Source organism: Lissotriton helveticus, chromosome 1_2 (genome assembly GCF_964261635.1).
Source record: "Lissotriton helveticus chromosome 1_2, aLisHel1.1, whole genome shotgun sequence".
NCBI classification, from domain to species: domain Eukaryota; kingdom Metazoa; phylum Chordata; class Amphibia; order Caudata; family Salamandridae; genus Lissotriton; species Lissotriton helveticus.
In genome coordinates, this window is record NC_136058.1 from 79,963,309 (window position 1) to 79,986,782 (window position 23,474).

The window sequence follows — 23,474 nt, forward strand, 5'->3', positions numbered from 1 at the left end:
CTATTTTGCCAGAGTTGTGGTTCCAGCACTACATGAAGATGTGCTGGAGGCGATTGGGGCAGCTTTGCAGAAGAGTGCTGTTCACACAATACATCTGACAACAGACATGTGGACCAGTGGCGCAGGCGCTGATTACATGTGCATCACTGCACACTGGGTCTCTTTTTCAGGTGTTAAAGCAAAGCTAAACGCAGGTGTTGACCCGGACAAAGTTTTCAAAGCTGCTCGGAAACATGCAACACTAGCCATGTTTGGCTTGGAGAAAAGTCACACAGCAGAAAACCTTTTGGAAGAGTTTAACAAAAAGGTCTTGAAAATGCTATCTCCCCTAAAACGCAAGATTGGTTATGTTTCCACGGATAATGGCGCCAATGTAGTTAAGGCCATGTTGAAGGGTGACCATTTTAGAGTGCCGTGTTTGGCGCACTGTATCAACCTGGTAGTTCAAAAATTCTTGAGTGATAAACAGAGTCCAGCGTTCGAGGTAATGGCCACCTGCCGCAAAATGTGCAACCATTTCAGCCATTCTTTTAAGGCCCGGAAGCATCTGCGGAGACTGCTACTTCAACGTGGAATGCCAGTGAAAGCACTCATCCAGGAGGTGGCAACACGTTGGAACTCAACCTTCTACATGCTTGAGCGTCTGTATGAGCAGTATACGGTACTCGATCACTATTTCTTCACAGAGGCTACATCTCAGAAGGAGGACATGCGGATGGGTGCGGCGCAATGGGACATAGTTAAAAGCCTGACAGACATGCTTCGTCCTTTTGAGTTCTTCACGCGTGCAGTCAGCCAGGAGGACTGTAATTTGGGAAAAGCTATCCCATTGTTGTGCATGCTGGAGCACCAACTGATGGCGGTGTCTTCTGAGTTTGAAAAAGATGAAAAAAAAAAAGACCATTTTATTTTGTCTGAGAAATTATTAGAGCGCCTACGTGGTGATGAACGTCTTAAAATGATCAACTCAGAACAGCATTACATTTGTGCTACTATTCTGGATCCACGCTACAAAAAGGCGCTGGAAGACGAAGCATTCTTTCCTTTTGCTGATGCAGATGTTCAAAAGTACAAACATTGGTTAGCCTGGTCAGCCAAGAGGTTTGAAAAAGAACGGCAGGTTATTGAAGGAGAAGCCAGTACATCAGCATCAGCATCAGCAGGCCATCCCCATTCACAAGAATCCACTTCTGCACCTGTGGCTGAAGTGACCTCTCAGCCGTTAAAGACACCGGCAACTGGATCATCTGCACCACACACAACAAAAACAGTGGCTGCTGTAGAGGATTGGCTAAGTTTGCTTGGGTATGGTTCTCGAAAAAAAGTCACAGGCACAGCAAAAAGTAAGCAAAGTGGAGGAACCGCTGATGACCTTGAGTCGATGGTGCAGGACTATCTGAATGACTCAACAGAGGTCTTTCTTAATGATGAGCCATTGCAGTATTGGCATGGCAAAAAACAATTGTGGCCACAGCTCTCCAACCTGGCTATAAACTATTTGTCTTGCCCACTCGCAAGTGTGTCTTCTGAACGTGTTTTCAGTGCTGCTGGTGGCATTGTAACTCCCAAACGGAGCCGCCTCTCGCCCAAAAATGTGGAGCGGCTGACAATGATCAAGATGAATCAGCACCTCATACCACCAGATTACAAAGTACGAGAAAGCACGCCGCATGAAGACGAGGAGGACGGCAACGTAGATGAGGGGATTTGTTCTCTGTTCGGTGGCACTGACCTCATCCAGCCTGAATTCGCAGAGTATGATGACGAAATCTTGTTCTTATTCCCTGACACCGAGCCCTGAAAATGAGACAATCAATCAAGAACTTTCTTTTTCGTCCTTATTCACTTTTATTCCTGTGTGCTTTGTGTCTCTCTTTCTTTGTTTTGCACAGTTAATTTAATTCAAACTTTAATCACCTAATCCCAAAAACAAGACCATCATCAGAACTGTCTTCACTTGTTTGCTTATTGATTTGAAGGTGCCGCAGTCTACATTCCTCAGGTTCACAAGTTCTGAAGAACATGCTCCTCTATCCTCCTCCTCCAAAATGCGATTTCCCTCAAAGCAGAGTGCTGGATTACGCCCAATGAAGAAAGACTCAGCACTTGTGGGGGTGTTGTACTTCTTTGAGGGTGAGTTGACGGATTTGGGCCCATTGCTGTGAAGCTCTAATAATGGACAAAAGTGTTTTGGACCAAATATGAGGTGGAAATTTCTTGCCGTTTTTGCTGACTTGCTTGCCTTTGAGGTGCTCTTTGGCGGGGTTCCGGGTGTTTGTGGATAATTTTTGGTGTCTGGGAGCACTGCTGCGACAGTCTAATCTTGATTGCATTTGCTTTTCAGGAAATCCGTGGTGGAAAACACCTAGCTGCACAGCGCCGCGTTTGGACCGAAGGCCGAGAGATATTGTAAGTATGAGATTGAGCTTTTTCGCTGTTTGGGGGTGTTGTCGGGTGGTTTTTTCCGGGTGGGTTGGCGGGTCTTGCCTGGGGCATTCCTGGGAAGGTCTAATACCGGATAGAAGTGTTTTGGACAAAATCCTGAAGGAAACACCAGTTTTGGCACTTTTTGTAAGTTAGGGTTCGTTAGGGTTAGCCCTAGCAGCAGGATTGCATGTGTTTCGGGGGGTTCTATTGCAACGCAGTTCTGGTGTTGTAGAGCACTGTTGGAGCGATGCTGGCTATGGATACTTTTGCTTGCTTGCAAGTGGTTTGAATACAATCCACGGTCTGTATTTGGGCCTACTGTTACTTTCAAAGTACGTTTTGTAACCATTTTTCTGCTAGGCATCGTTTTTGGAGATCTGATTGGGGTTCTTCTACATTTTTGCGACTGGCTTTAGTAAGGGTCTTGGTGGGAGCATTGCTGGGAAGCCGGTCAAATTTTGTTCTAAAACACAGTTTACAGTACACCTACCTTGAGGGGAAAGATCCGCTATAATATTTTGGCCATACTTATTTATCCTTAAAAAGGTGACTCAGACAGAGCACGCAATTTCAAAAATATTGTACTGTCTATTAGGGAAATCAAAGTGTCACATTTTGAACCACACAGCGTACATACCTTTTATTTATTTATCAGTGGTATTGTAATAGCACTTCCTGTTTTCCGTTCAATAATTACAGGCCGGGTTTCAGTCAACATCCGCCAGGCAGGCAGTGGACAGGGTGTCTTCTGTCAGTGGTCACCAACATTGATGGACGAAGCGTCAGCTGGAATGGAGGAGTGCCGCCAATAAGAGGAATTGTTTGCTGCATGCAACTTACTTACCAAATTCAAGGACAACTCCAACAACATACGCAATACAGATACAGTATCCATTGTTTTATTCTATGAGTGTGACTGCATGTGCTTAGCTTTACTTTGTAACCAAAGATTGTCTTTATCTTCAATTATTGTTTGTCCATGCTCTGCTTTTCTTTTCTTCTCTCAACAAAACCTACCCAAAAAGAAACCCCCATTCCCATCCATTTTACAAACCCTAACCCTCTTCCCCCGGGCTGTGTTGTTTTGCTTGATGTCTGACTAAAATGACATCAATAATTCCACACACTTGCTGGGGAGGATAAGGTCATAGCAACAGGCTGGTGAAGGAATACGAGGATATCTTCTAGACTTACTCAGCTTCAGTACTATATCTTCTAGTAGTAGTAGCCAATGTCAAATAAATTCAACGCAAGTACTAGTTATACTTGCAAGCAAATACTTTACCATTTGTTAGGCTACATTATGGCACTGTTCTGTCTGTCACCTGCTATATTCTCGATCGTACCGTAACCGTTGTAATGCTACAGTAAGGACAAACAAGGTTTCGTTTTCTTTTTTTCCATAGGCATGCAACTGCCACTGTGTCACACCACTAGTACCACCGCAATGAGGAAATGTCACCCGCCCAGGATTGACAACGTTAATCCCCATTTCACGTGGAGCCAGCCCTGGGCCTAGCCCTAATTTCTAACACAAATTACAGGTAAGATAAGCGTTTGGTGGGAGGTAGTATAATGGAGTATTATTTCGGAGTAGACAAGAGATTGACGGTTGCACTACTAAAGTCCTACGACTGTTCAGGAAAACAAAGTTACTGTTACACCCCCGCCCCCCACCCACCAGACTGAAAAGCAGTAAAAAACAGGTATGGTCAGATAAAGTTTAAAAATATATTTATGTAGCCCTAACAAAATAATCTCCCTCACCCACCCTAACCCCAACGATTGTCTTTGAAACGTCCCAAAACGATCCCAACTCCCAAATCCCACCCCCCAAAAGTCTATAAAAAAAGGGCAAGGGACACTCCACTACTGGAGGGTGCTGGTGCTGGTGCATTTTGCGGCATGGGCATCATATTCCTTGCGGAGGGTGGCAAGCTCGGAGCGGAGGCCCTTAACCAAGTTCTTATACTTCAGGACCTCCTGCTCCAGGTTGGACATTCGGACTCGTAGGCGGCGTTGGCGTTCCTTGCAGCTCCTGTGGGGGGCAGCTGGTATTTCTGTTGCTTGGCGGTGGCGGTTGTCTTTCTTAGCCCGGCTCGGTCCCGCTGGCTTAGTCACGGAGGAGGATGCAGTGGTCACAGTCGAGGATGTTGTTGTTGCCCCGCTCGACTGCGTGTCCTCCTCCTCCTCCAGGGCCACCAGCCGCCGATATTCGGCGACAGTGGCCTCCAGCCTCCGTTGCCGGGCCATTCTAGCCTGCTCCCTCCGTGTTGTTGATTTGGAAGGAGCAACTATATGAAGAAAGAAAGACATAGTCTGTAACCAATGCTCCTTAGCATTAATAACACAAAGTGATTGAGCCGAAAGTTGGGTCACAGTACAAGTAGCAAATTGAAAGCACAGTACATAACTATTGAGGACAGTATCTATGTAACCTCCCACTTCTGCATCCTTGCTCTAACATTAGTGGTAGTTTAATTAACAAATTCTACGACCACTATGGACTTCCATTACAGTCGACTATGACAGTACACCAGTCTTATTCTTCTTCTTCTCTCTTGTTTAGGGAAATTGGTACGTTATCTTATGCAAGCCGGCAGAATGACATGGACAGCACAGTGAACTTGCACCCGAGAAAAAAAGTTGCACACCATGATGAGTGAGACAGACTTGCGTTACTGTACCGGTCCAGTACATGCAGGTGGTGAATCTATTACTTTTCTATTACGGGTGGCACTGAGAATACTCTGTTACAAGGGCTACTGCTTAATTAATTTACCTTTCACCCTACAGTGCAAATGAGTACTAGAAAAGGAAAATGAAGAAGCTAACTAATTTGATTATCTATCACTTCACATGGGACGTATTTGATGACATATGGGATGACTTTAGGTGCTTTGCTTAATATTGAGTGAACAGTGATACACCCACACATGAATGACGTACTACAAGTAAACTAAAGTTATTAAGAGAGGTACGGAGTGTCCACCGTAATAACCAGATATATGCTGTGATTGCAGACGCAATACAAAGTACTGCTACTATTCATGGTAGTATTGGACACATTTACAATTTCTTTTCCTTGCCTTCCCTGCACTGGAACGGACGTGCGGGTGCGGTGGTACATGCTCTTCAAGGTAACACTTACTTCATCTGGCGACCATCTACTCTCTCTAGATACACATGTGCTATCTAAGAGTCAGAGAATACCATGCTCCAGGCATCCATTCAGTCAAAGTATACGCACACATACAGTTTCTGTTTCACCCACCCAGGCTGCTGTCCTTCCACCCATCCTTGCTTCATCATTGACCCAGCCATGCACCATACCATATTCTTTCCTTCCCAGCCACCTCGGGGGCCAAGCAAACACATATCGTTCTTCTTTGCCAGCCATCATACAAGTTCGCGTCCCACTTACTTACACCCTTCTTTCGCTTTTCGTTCATCCCATCCATCACGTTCGTCTAAGAACTTATTGGGATTCTTCTCACCAAAAACTTCACAGCTAAGTCGAAGTACATTTCGAGGAGGCTACTACCTGGTTGATTTGTAATACACCCGTGCAGAAAGCACACTATGCAGTCTTCAATCTCAATAAGTAAGGAATATATAGCTTACCTGTTTCCGCCACCACCGTTTGAACCCCCACAGGACCGTCCGCCGGCTCTTGCACCGCCTCCTCCCCAGAGTTCGCCGAGTCCACGCCCAACACAGCCACCTCCGCGCTGGCCCCGTCACCAGATGTTACACCTACAAAGTACATTTAAGAATGTTAGAATACACCACTCACTACTATATAATATTTGGTCTAGGAGAAATGTTAAAAAAACTGAATACAATGTAATAATTTGTGACTGTCTACTCCAAAGTAAAAATGTCCCATTTTCCAGGGAAGGCTGTTGTCTTGCTGCACTTTTATGCACAACTGATGAATGCTTGCTTTTGATTTTTAACACGCACCACTTTTTCTCCTAACAGACAGAAGCTTGACTCCTAAGAACACGACCAGGATCAAGTTCAAACCAGGTGAGAGCTCGGCTCGACCACAAGAAATGTGTCCAATTAATCGTCAGCACTAACCACTTTTCCGTTTTCAGTTAAATAGTTTTATGACAAAGTAGATTTTAATAAATGTGTTTACTTTTAATAAAGCTTTTAAACTTAAATAGACTCTGTGGTTTTTGTTCCTCCAGACTAGAGTGGATGAGCTAAAGGTTTTGGAATTTTTGCAAGCATGAGTGCCTCTGACACTTCTTGACTGTGCTGTGACTCCGTACTCTCTTGTCCTGCGTACGATAATCTAGAGATCATTGGGGATCAATAATCGGTGACTTCGGGAGCTGAATGACTCTGCCACACTATCTAGTCAGTAAGGAGACAGTGCATAGAGCTATTGCTGAATAGAATGGGAGTCCAATGGAATTGCCAAATGTCCAATCTTAGTTAGCTACACAGACAGACTAATAAGAATAGTCTAGTAATACCACAGGGAGTCATATTCGAGGCAGGATAAGAATTTATATCCAGTCTACAAGAAGATCAAAGACGATTTAGAAAAAATCGAATGAGGAACGCTAGGAAAAAATAGGTACTCTTTATTAAAATGTAAACTTACTGGGGCCAGCAAAGGAGCCCTCGCCTGCCCGATCCTGGCCTGCATCCTCAGCACCCTCCTCCTGTGTCCTCTTGCCCTTGGGGGGAGCTTATGTACAACATGAAAGAAAGAAAAACCAGAAAACATGGATGAGATTTTTCAACCAAATCAAACATTTCAAAAGAACAATAACAAAATATTTTGGAGAAATAGCAAATAGATAGACAACTATTCCACGGGATCTATCTCATGTGGTATACTACGTTATTCGTATTGCCTGATTTGCGGAACGTTGACTTAGAAAGTTCCTATGTAACTCAATAAACAGACTACTAAAGAGGTTTGCCTAGGCCTGGCACTGCAGGCAGCAGTCCGCAGCACGCGAAGTGACAGACAAAGTCCATCCTGCTTGCAGATCAGTGAATACTCAAACTATCAATCCACCCACCACCGCCACTATTTCTTCTTATAGCCATGTGTCTAAAGGAAGGACTGGACTTCAGTCTGTTGGGGCTGATTTAGAAGTCCCTTGCGGCTCATTTTCCTCCATTGTTGCGTGCCTTTTGTGACGCAGCGGCAGAACAAAAGACTCGCCATGGTGTTGGTGCGGCGTATATATTAAAAAAAAACACATATGGGCATATGGGCGATGCATCACGTTGTAAAGCCCTGCGCCATCAGGGGGCGTTCCGGCGCAAGGGAGGGCGTACCTGCGCAGGAACGAATCCTAAAAGTGGCTGAGGGAAATCTACAAGATGTCAATCAGTCACTTTTAGGACAATGATGCATGACTCAAACCCTGCGCGCTTGAAGCCGACGTACGGCTTGATGCAGCATTGGGGAGATAGGGTACCCCAGAGCATTGCTGGAGCTGCGCCATCGTTGGCACGCAACTCCAGCAATGCGCTGCCTTTACAGCACAGATGCGTAAGGCTTCTGTGACGTTTTGGGCCAATGGGTGGTGGTGGCATGGCACACAATTACTGCCGCATCCCTGCTACTTTGCAGGGATGCGCCGGTAATTGAAAATATGACCCTTAGTGTCTAGCATTACGCAGTTCTTATCTTTACACTACACTCATACATAATTTCTCAGGCCAATGAAATGCTTCTGAACACAACATACAAAACAAAGAAGCATAGTAGCAAGCAAGGCTACTGAGAAGGAGAGCAGTGCACCTGAAATGCATAGAAGATTTTGAAATATAATTTACCTCAATGTAATCGGCAGCATTATTGCTCTTGGTAAAGAACAAAGATTTGCAAATAACAGAGCCGGATAAAACAGAGTAGTAAATGAATAGCTACTACTACTCACCAAGCCCGGGGACCTCTACGCCGAGCGCGTCCAGCAAGTCCCGTTCCCGGTCCATGACATCGGTCCAGCGGTGGGTGGCCTGGTTATATGTGCGCCGGACCCCAGAGAGCTGAAACATGGCCCGGCACACCTTCTCCCACCGCTTGCGGCGCTCCCGGATGCCATAGCCAGTCGCGATCTTGCCGCCTCCCAGGATCGTCTTGGGGAGGCGGCGCTGGCCGTGGAAGATGAGTGCCGCCACTTCCTCCGCGCTGAAGATCTCCCGCGGGACCACTTGCTCCCCCCTCAAACGCCCGCACGGGAGCCGGGCACGGGGTGCGGGACCCTTCCCCTTCTCAGGGTGCTTCCCGGCTCCCTTTACCATGGTCTGGGCAGAAATACAGTTAAATGATAAACAAGAAATAGAATAGTGAAGAAGAAAAGAAAAGAGTTTAAAAAAGTAGTTTAAAAGTAACTAAAAGCAGCAGAAAACACAAAAATATAGAGCTAGAAAAATAGAGGGATAGATAATAAGTAAAATTAGATCAAATAAACTTCAAACAAGCAAAGGATGGCAGAGATTGAGAGAGGATAGAGAAAGCATGCCCAGAACCATAGCAATGAATGAGAAACAAGATGGCCGCGCCCGTTCACGACCGCGTGGGTAAGTTCGCGCGAGATTTTCCTCGCGAGCACGCGCGAAATTGTACTAGCGAGCAGCACACTTTGCGAGATTACACATAGCGGCCGGAAACGGAATTACGTCACGCAAACAAGATGGCCGCGCCCGTGTACGACCGATAGGGTAACTTGGCAAACGTATAGCTAGAAGCGCCTCGCGAACACGCGCAAGATCACGCGAACATACACGTCGTAAAAAAAACAATTTTGTATTCGCACGCATTCGCGGCTTCCGAAATCGATCTCGCACGGATTCGCGCCCCAAAAAACACGCGAAATTGCAGAAAAAACGATTTTAGCTAAACTGAAAGCAATGAGCAGGTGCAAAAGTTCAAACTTAACATTAGTAACATTCAAGGTAGTGCTTCCTGAGGGGCCCCTCCAGAGTTTGCAACTATTCTATGACCCTGCTATGACCCAAACAGCAGGCTCATAGAATAGCTACAAGTAGACCATAAAGGTCCTGTGAAAAAAAATTTCACTGCAACAAAAAGCAAATTACAGATAAGGAAGGAAGCAGGTGCCAGCCAGACTGGAACTTTCAAAATTACTGACACATTAATGACCCACAAATTAATTGATGGCAGTTGAAGAAGGGCAGGTGTGCTTGCTTTTTTCAACCACCATAATCTACAGTGATAAATAAACCTAATGGGTGGCAGTGAGGATGTACCAGAGGGTGGCATGGGTGTCCCAGAGGGTGGCAGTGGTGAAACAGAGGGTGCTGTGAACCTGTGATGATAAACCAGACGTAGAAACAACATAGTCGCGGCCGTTGCGAGCCGAAAAGTAAGTTCGCAATTGCGAACTTGTCCCAAAATCGGCGCGAACGCGCGCCAACACAAAAAACGGGAAAATCCGCAAATCCGCTAGAGTTCGCGTATCTTCGCGGATTGCGAATCCGTAAATCCGCAATTTCGCGTACGCGAGATCCGCTAGATCCGCCCATGCTTAGTCACGGAGGTTTGGACAATAGGTTTTCTGCCTGGAGAGGTGCGAGCACCACACCAGACAGGACTTTGTGTATTAGGACAGGGAGGGCTGAATAGATTGAGACACTGCCTGGGGCACACTAGGTGCTTCATGCATACCCCAGGTCAAACCGGTTGCTGGGGCACTCCAGCCCCAGCTCTGGCGCGAAACTGGACAAAGGAAAGGGGTTGTAACCACCCCCCTTCCTGGTTCCACCCATAGGAGGGACCTAGAAAGTAATCCAGCCCCTTTTAGTTGTATAAAGCTTCACCTGCACCGAAGATCAGCCCTCCACACTCCACGAGTTCTGCGTGGGGCCCTTCTGCTTGTGTTCTGCTTGACGCGTTGTCAGGTTGCTGGCCCGTTGGCTACTAGCCTCTGTGACGACAATCCTTTTGAATCACATCGCTGGTCTGGTTGCTCCAGACTGGCCGTTTCCTCCCTGCAAAGGTGAGGCACCTCAGACCTTGCTGGTCTGCACCAGAAGCCTTCTTTGAATCCTGCGTGGGTTGCCTTTGCCAAGGCTCGTTGACTCCAATCCGGAAGTCGACCCCTCCATCTGCGAGAACCTTCGTGGGACAGCTCCTCTCCAGCACCTGGTCGCCGTCGACACCTCCTGGTCCGCGTGGCTGAAGAGAGAAGCTTCAAGACAGCACCTGATTACTCCTCGACGTCGTCTGGTTCCTTCCAGGTTCCACCCGGTCACTGGCTAGTGACTCAGACTCTGTCCCCTCTGCTTTCAGGTCCTCTTCATCTTTGATCCACCCTTGGATCCACCCGGACATCTTCCTCCTGGTCGCCTGCAGCATCTTTCTTCAAAGGCTCCATAGGACTCAACGGCGAAACCCGACACATCCTTACACCTATGCACCCGCCGTCCGTGGGTGAGGTAACGCGAGTACTTCGGTGCTCCCAAGGGTATTGTCTATCCAAGTGTCTAGGTTTTTAGTTGTTTCCTCCTAGCTAAACCGGAAGTGTCCTAAATCCTTCTAAATCTAACTTCTAAGTTCCCATTGACTTTGCATTGACTCACACGTGTGTGTAAAGACACTGCACGCGCCGCCTGTGGGCCTCCTACTTCTAAACTAAGGTTCTGATAGTGTAGCCCCAGCGATTCCCTAGACCCTAGGCCTTTCCTTTTCTCGTGATGTGGCACTTATACCACTTTCTTAATATATGGTTTGCTTCGCCCCAAGGGCCTAACTGTAAATTATGCAACTTAACGTATTCTGACTAAGTATCTTGTTATGTGCTTTTACCTCTGATCTCATAAAGAGTTCAGAGGAGTGTGTTAGTAAATAAATACATATATATTTTATATATATATACTATGTGGTGTCCTTTCATTTGATATTCAAGGGGTTACATATGGTAAAACAGCTGGCTTACAAGCCCTCAAGAGTCTTTTAGCCTAAGACTGTTCTGTCCTCGCTACCACTAGGATAGCTGGTCTATAAGGTTGACTTACAACCATCACCATAAGGGTCGTTTGGACTGGTGCAAGGTGATCACTAGAATAGTGATCATCATATACCAGGCAAACTTCTCACATTGGTGTGCAGCGGTTGGGATTAGAGCTTGCTGTTGTTTTGCCACTTGTAATCTTGAGATATCATTTGAAAGATCACATAGGTACCTATAGGTACATATAAAAACAAGTCTTAGTATACTTAAGTTCTACTGAACTTAGCTGTTGTAGAGCCTGGGCCTAGCACACCCTGACTACAACTCCTAGAAAGGTTCTGTAGGAAAACAAATAGTGAAGGTAGGTGCAACACCCCACCTCACTAGAAACCATGTCTCAGACAGTGAACCCCAGTGGTTCTCTGCCTGCAGAGATAGATCCCTTGAGGACTGCTTCAAGATATGAAGCCTTAGCCTTCACAGAATTGAGACAACTATGTACTTCTAGAAGGCTAAACAGGGTCCAAACCCTACCATCAGATTCCTGATTGAGCTCTTAGAAGAGTATGATGCTCAACAGACACCTAACTCAGGTGCTTCAGGTAGTATAGATGAAGTCCTTCCCTCCACAGATGATACTGTGGAACCAGAAGAAGAAGAGGAGGTAGTGGAGGAAGATTCTGATCGTGAGGTAGACAGCCAGGTCCCAGTCAGAAGACTTAGCCAGGCTAACCTAAGCATACATGGGAGTCAGTATGGGCAGCCCCCACATAGACCCCCAAGTGGGCTTAACCAGAGGCAAAGGAGAGGAAGATCCCACTCTAGGGAATCTCTCTAATGTCAGGCTTCAAATGGCTCTCATGGCCCTGCTCAGAGAGGGATGACCTCCCCTCAGAGAAGGGAACATGAGGCAAAAATGAGAGAGGCTGCTCTGAGGATTGAGAGTGCACCAAGAAGGGCACAGCACCAACCACCATTGCCCCTAAGGCAACTGTTCCCCCTAGTCCTGCTGTTAGTGGTGGTCCCCAGCAAAAGGGTGTAGTAGGGTTGACCCTGGAAACTGAGGTGGACTCTGGCCTAGTCAGAGTACCAACTCAGGCTGTTCTTGTCTGTGATGGGGACATAGCAATGTCCTCTACTGTAAGTCCCAGTAATCTGAGCAAGTACAGGCAGATGCCTTTTATTAATGATAAGGTGGCTCAGGCCTACAGGGACACATGTGCCAGTGTCACCATGGTGACACCTAACTTTGTGGACCCTGAACAGATCATACTAGGTGAGAAGTACCTAGTGACCAACGCTAGCAATGCCACTACCTCCCATAGTATGGCAGTTGTTAACTTCTCCTGGGGAGGGGAAACTGGCCTCAAAAGAGTTGCTGTGAGTTCAGACCTTCCTGTACAGTGTCTGTTAGGTAATGATCTTGAAACCTCAGTCTGGTCTGAGGTGGAGTATAGGACCTATGCAGAAATGCTGGGAATATCAGCACATGTCCTTGCTGTGACCAGGTCACAGGCCAAAAAGTGCTTACCTGAACCAGTGCTGGATCTTGAAACAATAGACCAGACACTACCCAAGAGAAATAGCAAGAGGGTTAAGGCAGTGCCTTCCGCCCTGTCTCAGGTTGAGGATCAGCCCTCCCAGGAGGATGATTCTGAGATCCAAGAGGGAACTGTCCTAGAAGAGCTTGAGCCTGATCAGGTTGAGTTTCTTGGGACAGGGGGACCTTCAAGGCCAGATCTGAGGCAGGCACAATTATACTGTTCCTCTCTTGAACCCCTCAGACAGCAGGCTGCTGCTGAGGCTGCTGGGGATGCTCAAGGTACCCATAAAGTGTATTGGGATGATGGGCTCCTTTATTCAGAGGCTAGAGACCCCAAGCCTGGTGCTTCCAGGAGGTTGGTTATACCTCTGCAATTTAGGGGCTTCCTTCTTACCTTGGCCCATGATATTCCCTTAGCAGGACACCTGGGCCAGAACAAGACTTGGGACAGGCTTGTCCCTCACTTTCACTGGCCCCATATGTCAGAAGATACCAAGGAGTTTTGTCGCTCATGTGTTACCTGCCAAGCCAGTGGCAAATCAGGTGGCACAACAAAGGCCCCCCTCATACCACTACCTGTGGTGGGATACCCTTTGAGAGAGTGGGGATAGACATTGTTGGACCAATGGACCCCCAAACAGCACCCGGGCACAGATTTATACTGGTGGTAGTGGATCATGCCACCAGGTATCCAGAAGCTATTCCACTGAGGACCACAACAGCTCCTGTTGTGGCAAGGGCCCTACTTGGAGTTTTCTCCAGAGTGGGGTTTCCAAAGGAGGTTTTCTCTGACAGAGGTGCAAACTTCATGTCAGGATATCTAACTGCAATGTGGAAGGAGTGTGGTGTCAACTATACGTTCATTATCCAGAGTGCAATGGGTTTGTGGAGAGATTCAACAAGACCCTCAAAGGGATGATAAAAGGGTTACCAGAAAAGCTGCATTCTGTTTGCTTACAGAGAGGTCCCACAAAAGGGGGTTGGCTACAGCCCTTTTGAGATTTTGTTTGGGCATCCTGTAAGAGGACCTCTATGTCTTGTGAAGGAAGGATGGGAGTTACCTCCCAAAAAGCCTAAGCATGACATAGTGGACTATGTACTTGGTCTCCGCTCCAGGATGGCTGAGTACATGGAAAAGGCTTCTAAAAATCTTGAGGCTAGCCAAGAACTTCAGAAAGCTTGACATGACCAAAAGGCTGTGCTGACTGTGTACCAGCCAGGACAGAAAGTGTGGGTGTTGGAGCCAGTGGCCCCAGCAGCACTCCAGGACAAATGGTCTGGACCCCATACAATAGTTGAACAGAAGGGAGAAGTCACCTACTTGGTGGACCTTGGGACTCCCAGAAGCCCCCACAGGGTGCTTCATGTCAACAGACTCAAAGCATTTGTCGACAGGGAAAACATGGGCTTGCTCGTGGCTACAGATGAGGGGCAGGAGGAAGAGAGTGACCCTCTCCCAGACCTGCTTACTCAGAACCCTGATGATGGTTCAGTAGATGGTGTAGTCTTTGCTGACAGCCTCTCTGAACATCAGCAACAGGACTGCAGACAAGTTCTTCAGTCCTTCAGACATCTGTTTTCCCTGACCCCAAGTCAGACAAGCTGGTGCACCCATGAGGTGAACACTGGTGACAGTCTGCCTGTCAAGAGTAAAATCTACAGACAACCTGACCATGTCAGGGACTGCATTAGGACAGAGGTCCAAAAGATGTTGGAACTGGGAGTTATTGAGCCCTCAGAGAGCCCTTGGGCTAGTCCTGTGGTCCTGGTGCCAAAGCCTCACACCCAAGATGGTAAGAGAGAGATGAGGTTTTGTGTGGACTACAGAGGTCTCAATGCTGTTACTAGGACAGATGCCCATCCCATCCCCAGGGCAGATGAGCTCATTGATAGATTGGCTTCTGCCAAGTTCTTGAGCACATTTGGCCTGACAGCAGGCTACTGGCAAATCAGACTAGCTGAGGATGCAAAAGCCAAGACAGCATTTTCGACCCCAGGAGGACATTATCAATTTGTGGTAATGCCCTTTGGTTTTAAGAATGCACCTACCACTTTCCAAAGGCTGGTGAATCAAGTTCTCACAGGACTGGATTACTATTGTGCAGCTTATCTAGATGATATTGCTGTCTTTAGCTCCACCTGGGAGGATCACCTGGTCCACCTGAGGAATGTTTTGGAGGCCCCGCAGAAGGCAGGCCTCACTATCAAGGCCACTAAGTGCCAGATAGGGCAGAGCAAGGTTGTGTACCTGGGCCACCTGGTAGGTGGGGGTCAGCTTGAACCACTGGAGAGCAAGATCCAGACCATCAGAGACTGTACTCCTCCAATCACCCAGACACAGGTCAGAGCTTTCTTGGGCCTGTCTGGGTACTACAGGAAGTTTGTTAAAAACTATGGGTCCATTGTGACACCACTGAATGATTTAACTTCCAAAAAGATGCCAAAGAAAGTTCAGTGGACAGTTAGCTGTCAAAAGGCATTTGATGACCTGAAGCAGGCCATGTGTACTGCACCTATTCTGAAAAGTCCAGATTACTCCAAAGAATTCATAGTCCCAACAGATGCTTCTGAGTTGGGTGTGGGAGCTGTACTTTCACAACTGAATATAGATGGTCAAGACCAGCCCATTGCTTTCATAAGCAGAAGGCTGACCCCCAGAGAGAAACGTTGGTCAACGTTTGCTGTGGTTTGGGCCCTGAAGAAGCTGAGGCCATACTTGTTTGGCACTCACCTCAAGATTCAGACCGACCACAAACCCTACTAAGGCTAAATCAGATGAAGGGTGAAAACCCCAAACTTCTTAGGTGGTCCATTTCCCTACAGGGGATGGACTTTACAGTGGAACATAGACCTGGGACTGACCATGCAAATGCAGATGGACTCTCCAGATATTTCCACTTAGAACATGAAGACTCAACTGGTCAAGGTTAGTTTAATGTCCTTAAGTTTGGGGGGGTTGTGTAGGAGAGTAGGGTCTGCTTCCTATGGTCACCCCCACTTTTTGCTTTTGCTTTACTGGTTTTCGACTTAGATGTGGCTGTGGGCCTGATAATCAGACCCACAGCCCAGATGCACTCTCTCGAAATTTACACCATGTACTCTAGGTACATACACAATTGGGAATTGGTTCACCTTGTCAGCCCCTGTAGAAGTGTACCCTAGGTACTCAGGGCATAGGTATAACCAAGGCCTACCAGGGGCTGCAGCATGTATTATGCCACCCCTGGCTGGCCACTCAAATAGACACATCTGGCTGATCACTCAGCTGGGGAAAGGTTGTGTAATCACCCCTTGCTTAGGTATAGTATTCCTATATCTACCCTTATATATAGACACACAGTAACGTAGAAGTCACTCCTATGGCAGGTCTTAACAATCCTGGAGGCAGAGTGCTTGGTTATGTGTGAGATGGTGCTCTAGTATGAGCTGAGCCTGTCTGCAGTTTTCGGAACCATGTCCTTATAGCTGTTCTATGATATTGCCATACCATATACTCTTAAGTGCATTATGAACCTTGCGGTTAAATGCTAACTTTGGTTTGGCTTTATCCAAACATGTCGTGTAAGGTGGCATACGCTTTGGAATACTACCCCCTCGCCAATTCTGGCGACGGGGGTAGCATTCCACCCTTCTACAGGGAGAAGACATGTTGTTGCTGACTATCCCGGTTAAACTTAACCAGAGCCCCAGCGTCACAAAATGGACGCTGCTGCCACCGACTCAAGTCTGACCTCCTGCTGCTGGGAGTCCTTCCAGTCACGGAGGTTTGGACAATAGGTTTCCTGCCTGGAGAGGTGCGAGCACCACCCCAGACAGGACTTTATGTATTGGGACAGGGAGGGCTGAATAGATTGAGACACTGCCTGGGGCACACTAGGTGCTCCATGCATACCCCAGTTCAAACCGGTTGCTGGGGCACTCCAGCCCCAGCTCTGGCGCTAAACTGGACAAAGGAAAGGGGGTGTAACCACCCCCCTTCCTGGTCTCACCCATAGGAGGGACTTAGAAAGTAATCCAGCCCCTTTTAGTTGTATAAAGGTAGGAGCTGAGTCCTGAGACTTTAGATTAATCGTGAACCGAAACTTGACATGAAACTCTGGACCTTCGACATTCTGCTGAAGCTGAAGACTGAAGAATCTCCCTTGTGGCCAAGGGGTGACCACCCTGGGCAACAAGACACCATCCAGCAAATCAATGGCTTGCTTTGTCTTTGTTCCCGCCGGAACCCGAGCACAGAGCCTGACAAGACCCAGACTTCCAGACCTCTCTGACCCTCTCTTCACGACTGCAGCATAGCTGAGATCCGTGGAGGCGACGAGACACATGGGACCGGACATCTTGGAAAGCCTGCAACTTGCAAACTGTGCAGCTCCAGAGGTACTCTCGAAGCTGTGCATTGGGGACTGAGAAACCCAGAACCCGAGCTCCACCTGCACCGAAAATCAGCCCTCCACACTCCACGAGTTCTGCGTGGGGCCCTTCTGCTTGTGTTCTGCTCGATGCGTTGTCCGGTTGCTGGCCCGTTGGCTAGTAGCCTCTGTGACAACAATCCTTTTAAATCACATTGCTGGTCTGGTTGCTCCAGACTGGCCCTTGCCTCCCTGCAAAGGTGAGGCACCTCAGACCTTGCTGGTCTGCACCAGAAGACTTCTTTGAATCCTGCATGGGTTGCCTTTGCCAAGGCTCGTTGACTCCAATCTGGAAGTCGACCCCTCCATCTGCGAGAACCTTCGTGGGACAGCTCCTCTCCAGCACCTGGTCGTCGTCGACGCCTCCTGGTCTGCGTGGCTGAAGAGACAAGCTTCAAGACAGCACCTGATTACTCCTCGACGTCGTCTGGTTCCTTCCTGGTTCCACCCGGTCACTGGCTAGTGACTCAGACTCTGTCCCCTCTGCTTTCAGGTCCTCTTCATCTTTGATCCACCCTTGGATCCACCCGGACATCTTCCTCCTGGTCGCCTGCTGCATCTTTCTTCAAAGGCTCCATAGGACTCAACGGCGAAACCCGACACATCTTCACACCTATGCACCCGCCGTCCGTGGGTGAAGTAACACAAGTACTTCGTGCTCCCAAGGGTATTGACTATCCAAGTGTCTAGGTTTTTAGTTGTTTCCTCCTAGCTATACCGGAAGTGTCCTAAATCCTTCTAAATCTAACTTGTAAGTTCCCATTGACTTTGCATTGACTCACGCGTGTGTGTAAAGACACTGCACGCGCCACCTGTGGGCCTCCTACTTCTAAACTAAGGTTCAGATAGTGTAGCCCCAGCGATGCCCTAGGCCTTTCCTTTTCTCGTGACGTGGTACTTATACCACTTTCTTAATATATGGTTTGCTTCGCCCCTAGGACCTAACTGTAAATTGTGCAACTTAACGTATTCTGACTAAGTATCTTGTTATGTGCTTTTACCTCAGATCTCATAAAGAGTTCAGAGGAGTGTGTTAGTAAATAAATACATATATATTTTATATATATCCTGTGTGGTGTCCTTTCATTTGATATTCAAGGGGTTACATATGGTAAAACAGCTGGCTTTACACGCCCTCAAGAGTCTTTTAGCCTAAGACTGTTCTGTCCATGCTACCACTAGGATAGCTGGTCTATAAGGTTGACTTACAACCATCACCATAAGGGTCGTTTGGACTGGTGCAAGGTGATCACTAGAATAGTGATCATCATATACCAGGCCAACTTCTCACAATCTGTACATCTTCAACCCCCTCTTTCCTCTTCAGCATCCTCTTTTCACTTTTTCCTGTATGTCCTTCCTCACATCTCTGTCACTTCACTGTCACAACATGCACTGCACTCCCTGAAATTTAAGCACTTTAATTTCTCTTACTTTTGCCTTGCAAATATTTTGATATCAGTGTACCCCTTCACACACATATCCACCGAATTTCAATTGCAAAGGGAATACACAAACATTGCTCTGTGTGCTCTGTGTGATGCTCTGCAACCCACTGACAGTAACTTTGTGGGCTTTAGCGCCAGAGTGCTCAATCAGAGCCCCTCATAAACACGTGGCATGGTTCAAGCTTCAAAGTATGCACAGAAAGAAATACAGATAATCAACAACATTATAAAATACATAACTCAGAGGGAATGCAAGATTAAGTAAAGCATGTAAAATCAGAGAGGAACTAAATCGCTGAAATGCATTCCCTCGATGTTTTTAATATTCATTGTTTGCAAGTCAATCCATGTTTTTAGCATCAGTGTTAACTTAGGGGCATGTACACAGGGCCAGTTTTAATGCCATATATCAGAGAACTGGTCACGGTAAGCACATATCTCTCGCTTTAGGCCTGGCTCGGATATTTGGATCCATTTCGCAAGGGAACAAGATCAAACCCTGCTCCTTATTTGGATCCATTTCACAAGGGAGCAAATGCGGCAGCTCCACTTCTAAAGTAGCGAGCAATGTGCAGCGTGGGCCTGGGGTGTCACAGTGGGGGAGGTTAGAGTGATGAGGCATCTTGGCACAATATACATAACACAGCTTTAGCTTGCAATCACTTACCATTAACCAGAACAAGGCACTGGATCAGAAGTGCTTGCATCCACACTCACATATGATGAAAAGGTGGGATCAGCGTCTTTGAATGACGGACATCTGAAATCCTGCAGGGATGAAGTCTCCTACGCCAGAAGCTGTGATGCTTATTGCATCACTGGCCTAACGTGTGCATACAACCAGAGATCCCAATGGCAATGAAGGGCTTTAAAACAGAAAGCTCTGCACTGTGCGTCACATTAAGAAAGTTGATTTACTGCCTGCCTTCCATCTCCTGCTTCAGAGTGAGGCGGGGCAGGCAGCCAGCAGCCTGAAATAGACAACACAGACTTAAATACATCAATTTATTTAGAGATACAATCGTATCTCTAAATAAATCGATCTATTTTATATTTTTCAATGTAAATGTGTAGGAATTTTCAGAGGGGCGCAGCCCAACAACCCTAATGGACAAACCACCCCTGCTTTTGAGTAAAAGTACCAGAAATCAGCCAATTCTGGATCATATGTGCATAGTCTCCCCTGGTGGAATTGTGCTGGAAAGTGTTCTTTATGTCTGGGCTTTGAGACAGCGACTATTGTGTTTCCAAAAACCTTCCACAAGACATACATTGAAGTGTTTTTGTCACTGGGCTTCATCTATTGGTCTGGTTTATTGTTATTCTCGATTTGCTTCCGCCCACCACAGCATGTGGCAGTGAAGCAGCCCACTTTACCCACTGGCTCCCTTCACTTTGAGTGACTGCACATAGCCTGTGCATATTCTTCACTTCTGTCTCACAATAGTTCCTTAGTCTTCATTGAAAAAGCTGAATTAAATTGTACTTTTGGGATTATATTGTTTATAATACCTTTCAATACTGGCTATTTCGATCTATTTTCAATCTCCTTCTTACAGTTGCGGTTATAAAGTTACATTGTAACAATGTTGCTGCTGCGTTTTGGTAGCTTGTTTAAAGCAGTGAGTTATTCCTCGCTTTTTCAATAATTAAACATGACACAACTGAAAAGCTTTTTATTAAGAACAAAACACTAGTAAAATAGCCATAGCAGTGCATGTAAAGACTAGTAAAACAGCCATAGCAGTGGATGCAAAGCCTTGTAAAAAGCCATAGCAGTAGATGGAAAGACTAGTAAAATAGACATAGCAGTGCATGTAAAGACTAGTAAAACAGCCATAGCAGTGGATGCAAAGCCTTGTAAAAAGCCATAGCAGTAGATGGAAAGACTAGTAAAATAGCCATAGCAGTACATGTACAGACTAGTAAAAGAGCCATAGCAGTGGATGCAAAGACTAGTAAAACAGCCATAGCAGTGCATGGAAAGACTAGTAAAACAGCAATAGCAGTGGATGCAAAGACTAGTAAAAGAGCCATAGCAGTGCATGGAAAGACTAGTAAAGCAGCCATAGCTGTGGATGTGTAGCGTAGTAAAACAACCTTACCTGTACATGGAAAGACTAGTAAAACAGCCATAGCAGTGAATGGAAAGACTAGCAAAACAGACATAGCAGTGGATGCAGACTAGTAAAACAGCCACAGCAGTGCATGTAAAGACTAGTAAAACAGCCATAGCAGTGGATGCAAAGACTAATAAAACAGCCATACCGGTGGATGCTAAAACTTGTAAAACAGCCGTAGCAGTGCATGTAAAGACTAGCAAAACAGCCATAGCAGTGCATGTAAAGACTAGAAAAACAGCCATAGCAGTGGATGCAAAGACTAGTAAAACAGCCACAGCAATGGATGCGAAGACTAGTAAAACAGCCATAGCAGTGCATGGAAAGACTAGTAAAATAGCCATAGCAGTGGATGCAAAGACTAGTAAAACAGCCATAGCAGTGGATGCAAAGACTAGTAAAGCAGCCTTTGCAATACATGTGAAGACTAGCAAAACAGCCATAGCAGTGCATATAAAGACTAGTAAAACAGCCATAGCAGTGCATATAAAGACTAGTAAAACAGCCTAGCAGTGGATGCAAAGACTAGTAAAATAGCCATAGCAGTGCATGGAAACACCAGTAGAACAGACATAGCAGTGAATGCAAAGTCTCGTAGAACAGCCTTTGCAGTGCATGTGAAGACTAGTAAAACAGCCATAGCAGTGCATATAAAGACTAGTAAAACAGCAATAGCAGTGAAAGCAAAGACTAGTAATACAGCCTTAGCAGTGGATGCAAAGACTAGTAAAATAGCCATAGCAGTGCATGGAAACACCAGTAAAACAGACATAACAGTGAATACAAAGTCTCGTAAAACATCCTTAGCAGTGCATGTGAAGACTAGTAAAACAGCCATAGCAGTGCATGTAAAGATTAGAAAACAGCCATAGCTATGGATGCAAAGACTAGAAAAACAGTCATAGCAGTGCATGGAAAAACTAGTAAAAGAGCCATATCAGTTAATGATATTTTTATTTTAAAACCTGTATTGCAAGCATATGGCTGCCACTTTTAAGTAGTAGCAGAATTTATATTGGAATATGCTTGTGATAAAAACATAACAACAAATAATCATCCTACTAGCTTGCCAGGGCCACATCTATTAGCTTTGCAAATGCTTGTCTCTTAAACGTTCTAGAAGGATTGTATAACTGGTATTACTAGAAGAGCATGATGATTATGTAAGGGCGGGGTCTGTCTGCACTAACAATCAGTCAGTTAGTACCATAATGTTGCAAAAGGACGTGCCTATGGAGGGTGAGTTTTAGGTGGACTTAAATCAGATTTTTCTTCACTTACTGACACAACAAGGAAAATACAGCATAAACAGCTTAATACCGAACTGCTAGTAAGATGTGACGCACAAACGTGTTTGAATGGCTTGAATTTATCCTGAATTAACAGTATTCTATGTGGCTCACATTAAAATGGTACATTAATTATTGCTTATAGAAACTTAAGTCTGTCACAATTTCAGGAGATAAAAAAGATATGCACAAGATTTATGGAGAAGTTGGGAAGATGATAGCAAATCAACTACAGAAGGACAAAACAAGCCTTGGAAACAAAAATGGCATGTTAAAGTCACATGAGAACTCAACAAGGTAATTACATAATTGATGGCCAATGAAAATTGCTTTGCCCCATAGCATCTCCTTAATGCTTCTAGTTGCTATTATTCATAGAATTAAATACGAGATGCATTCAGCCAAATACTAATAGTAGTTATGATATGTTATGTGATTAGTATTTGGGTGACAAACTTTTAACATTTGTAAGGCACTATAGTTCTTCTGATGTTTGGGTTCCCTTCCTATACGGGTCTGGAATTTTCATTGGGCAGAATGTGATTGGCTGTAAAACTGGCATGTGCTATATTTAGTTTTGTTATGGTTTATGCTGATTAATGTAAACAACCTAATGTGTCCTATCATATTAGAGATCTTTATAGGGTGCTATGTGTAGGGATGTAGTTTAGTCCTTTTCTGTTTATTTTATTCTACTAGAGTAAACGTCATCCATTCCCCAAACTGACAGTACCATTTCCTGGAATGGCATCACTAGCCAGTAATATAGCTTTGATGCAGTGTTTTGCTTGTAAGAGTGTGGTTTGTGTAGAAACCTAACTTGATCTGAATGGTTATAACATGTATGTTGGCTAGGTGAGAGGGATGTGCAGTCAGGATGGCAAGTCTTGGCCAGTCACATGAACTTGGTGCAGTGTTGTGTGGATGAGGGTGGCAGAAGGTGTTTCTAATCTGTTTTGTTGGGTGGTATTACAAGGGTACCATAAATAGCACTGAATAATATGCTTCTCTTCCAGGGGATACTCATCAATAGTCATAAGCACTGAATAATCCCCGCCCACGTGCGGGATCCCGGAGCATATAGAAATATACATATATATGTGTATGTTGGGGCCACAAGTGCCTAGCACTTCCGCGACTTACATATATGCATGTATATAAATACATAAATACATAAATATGCAGCGTAACATATTTCCAATAGGGCAAAGTGCCAAAATTACATAGGTTTTTCTTGTACAAAAATAATCTCCTACATACACCTTGTTAATAGAGAACATACAC

At 45.8% G+C, this 23,474-nt stretch overlaps 1 protein-coding gene across 2 annotated transcripts in view; it reads left to right on the forward strand.

Moving 5' to 3' along the window:
• C1_2H1orf141 (chromosome 1_2 C1orf141 homolog) overlaps positions 1 to 23,474 on the forward strand; it is a 165,587-nt gene that overhangs the window by 81,686 nt on the left and 60,427 nt on the right. For both annotated transcript variants that reach the window (XM_078673427.1, XM_078673428.1), the window contains one exon: positions 22,361 to 22,487. In XM_078673427.1, coding sequence (XP_078529553.1) covers positions 22,361 to 22,487 — 127 coding nt within the window. The remainder of the gene's footprint in view (positions 1 to 22,360; positions 22,488 to 23,474) is intronic.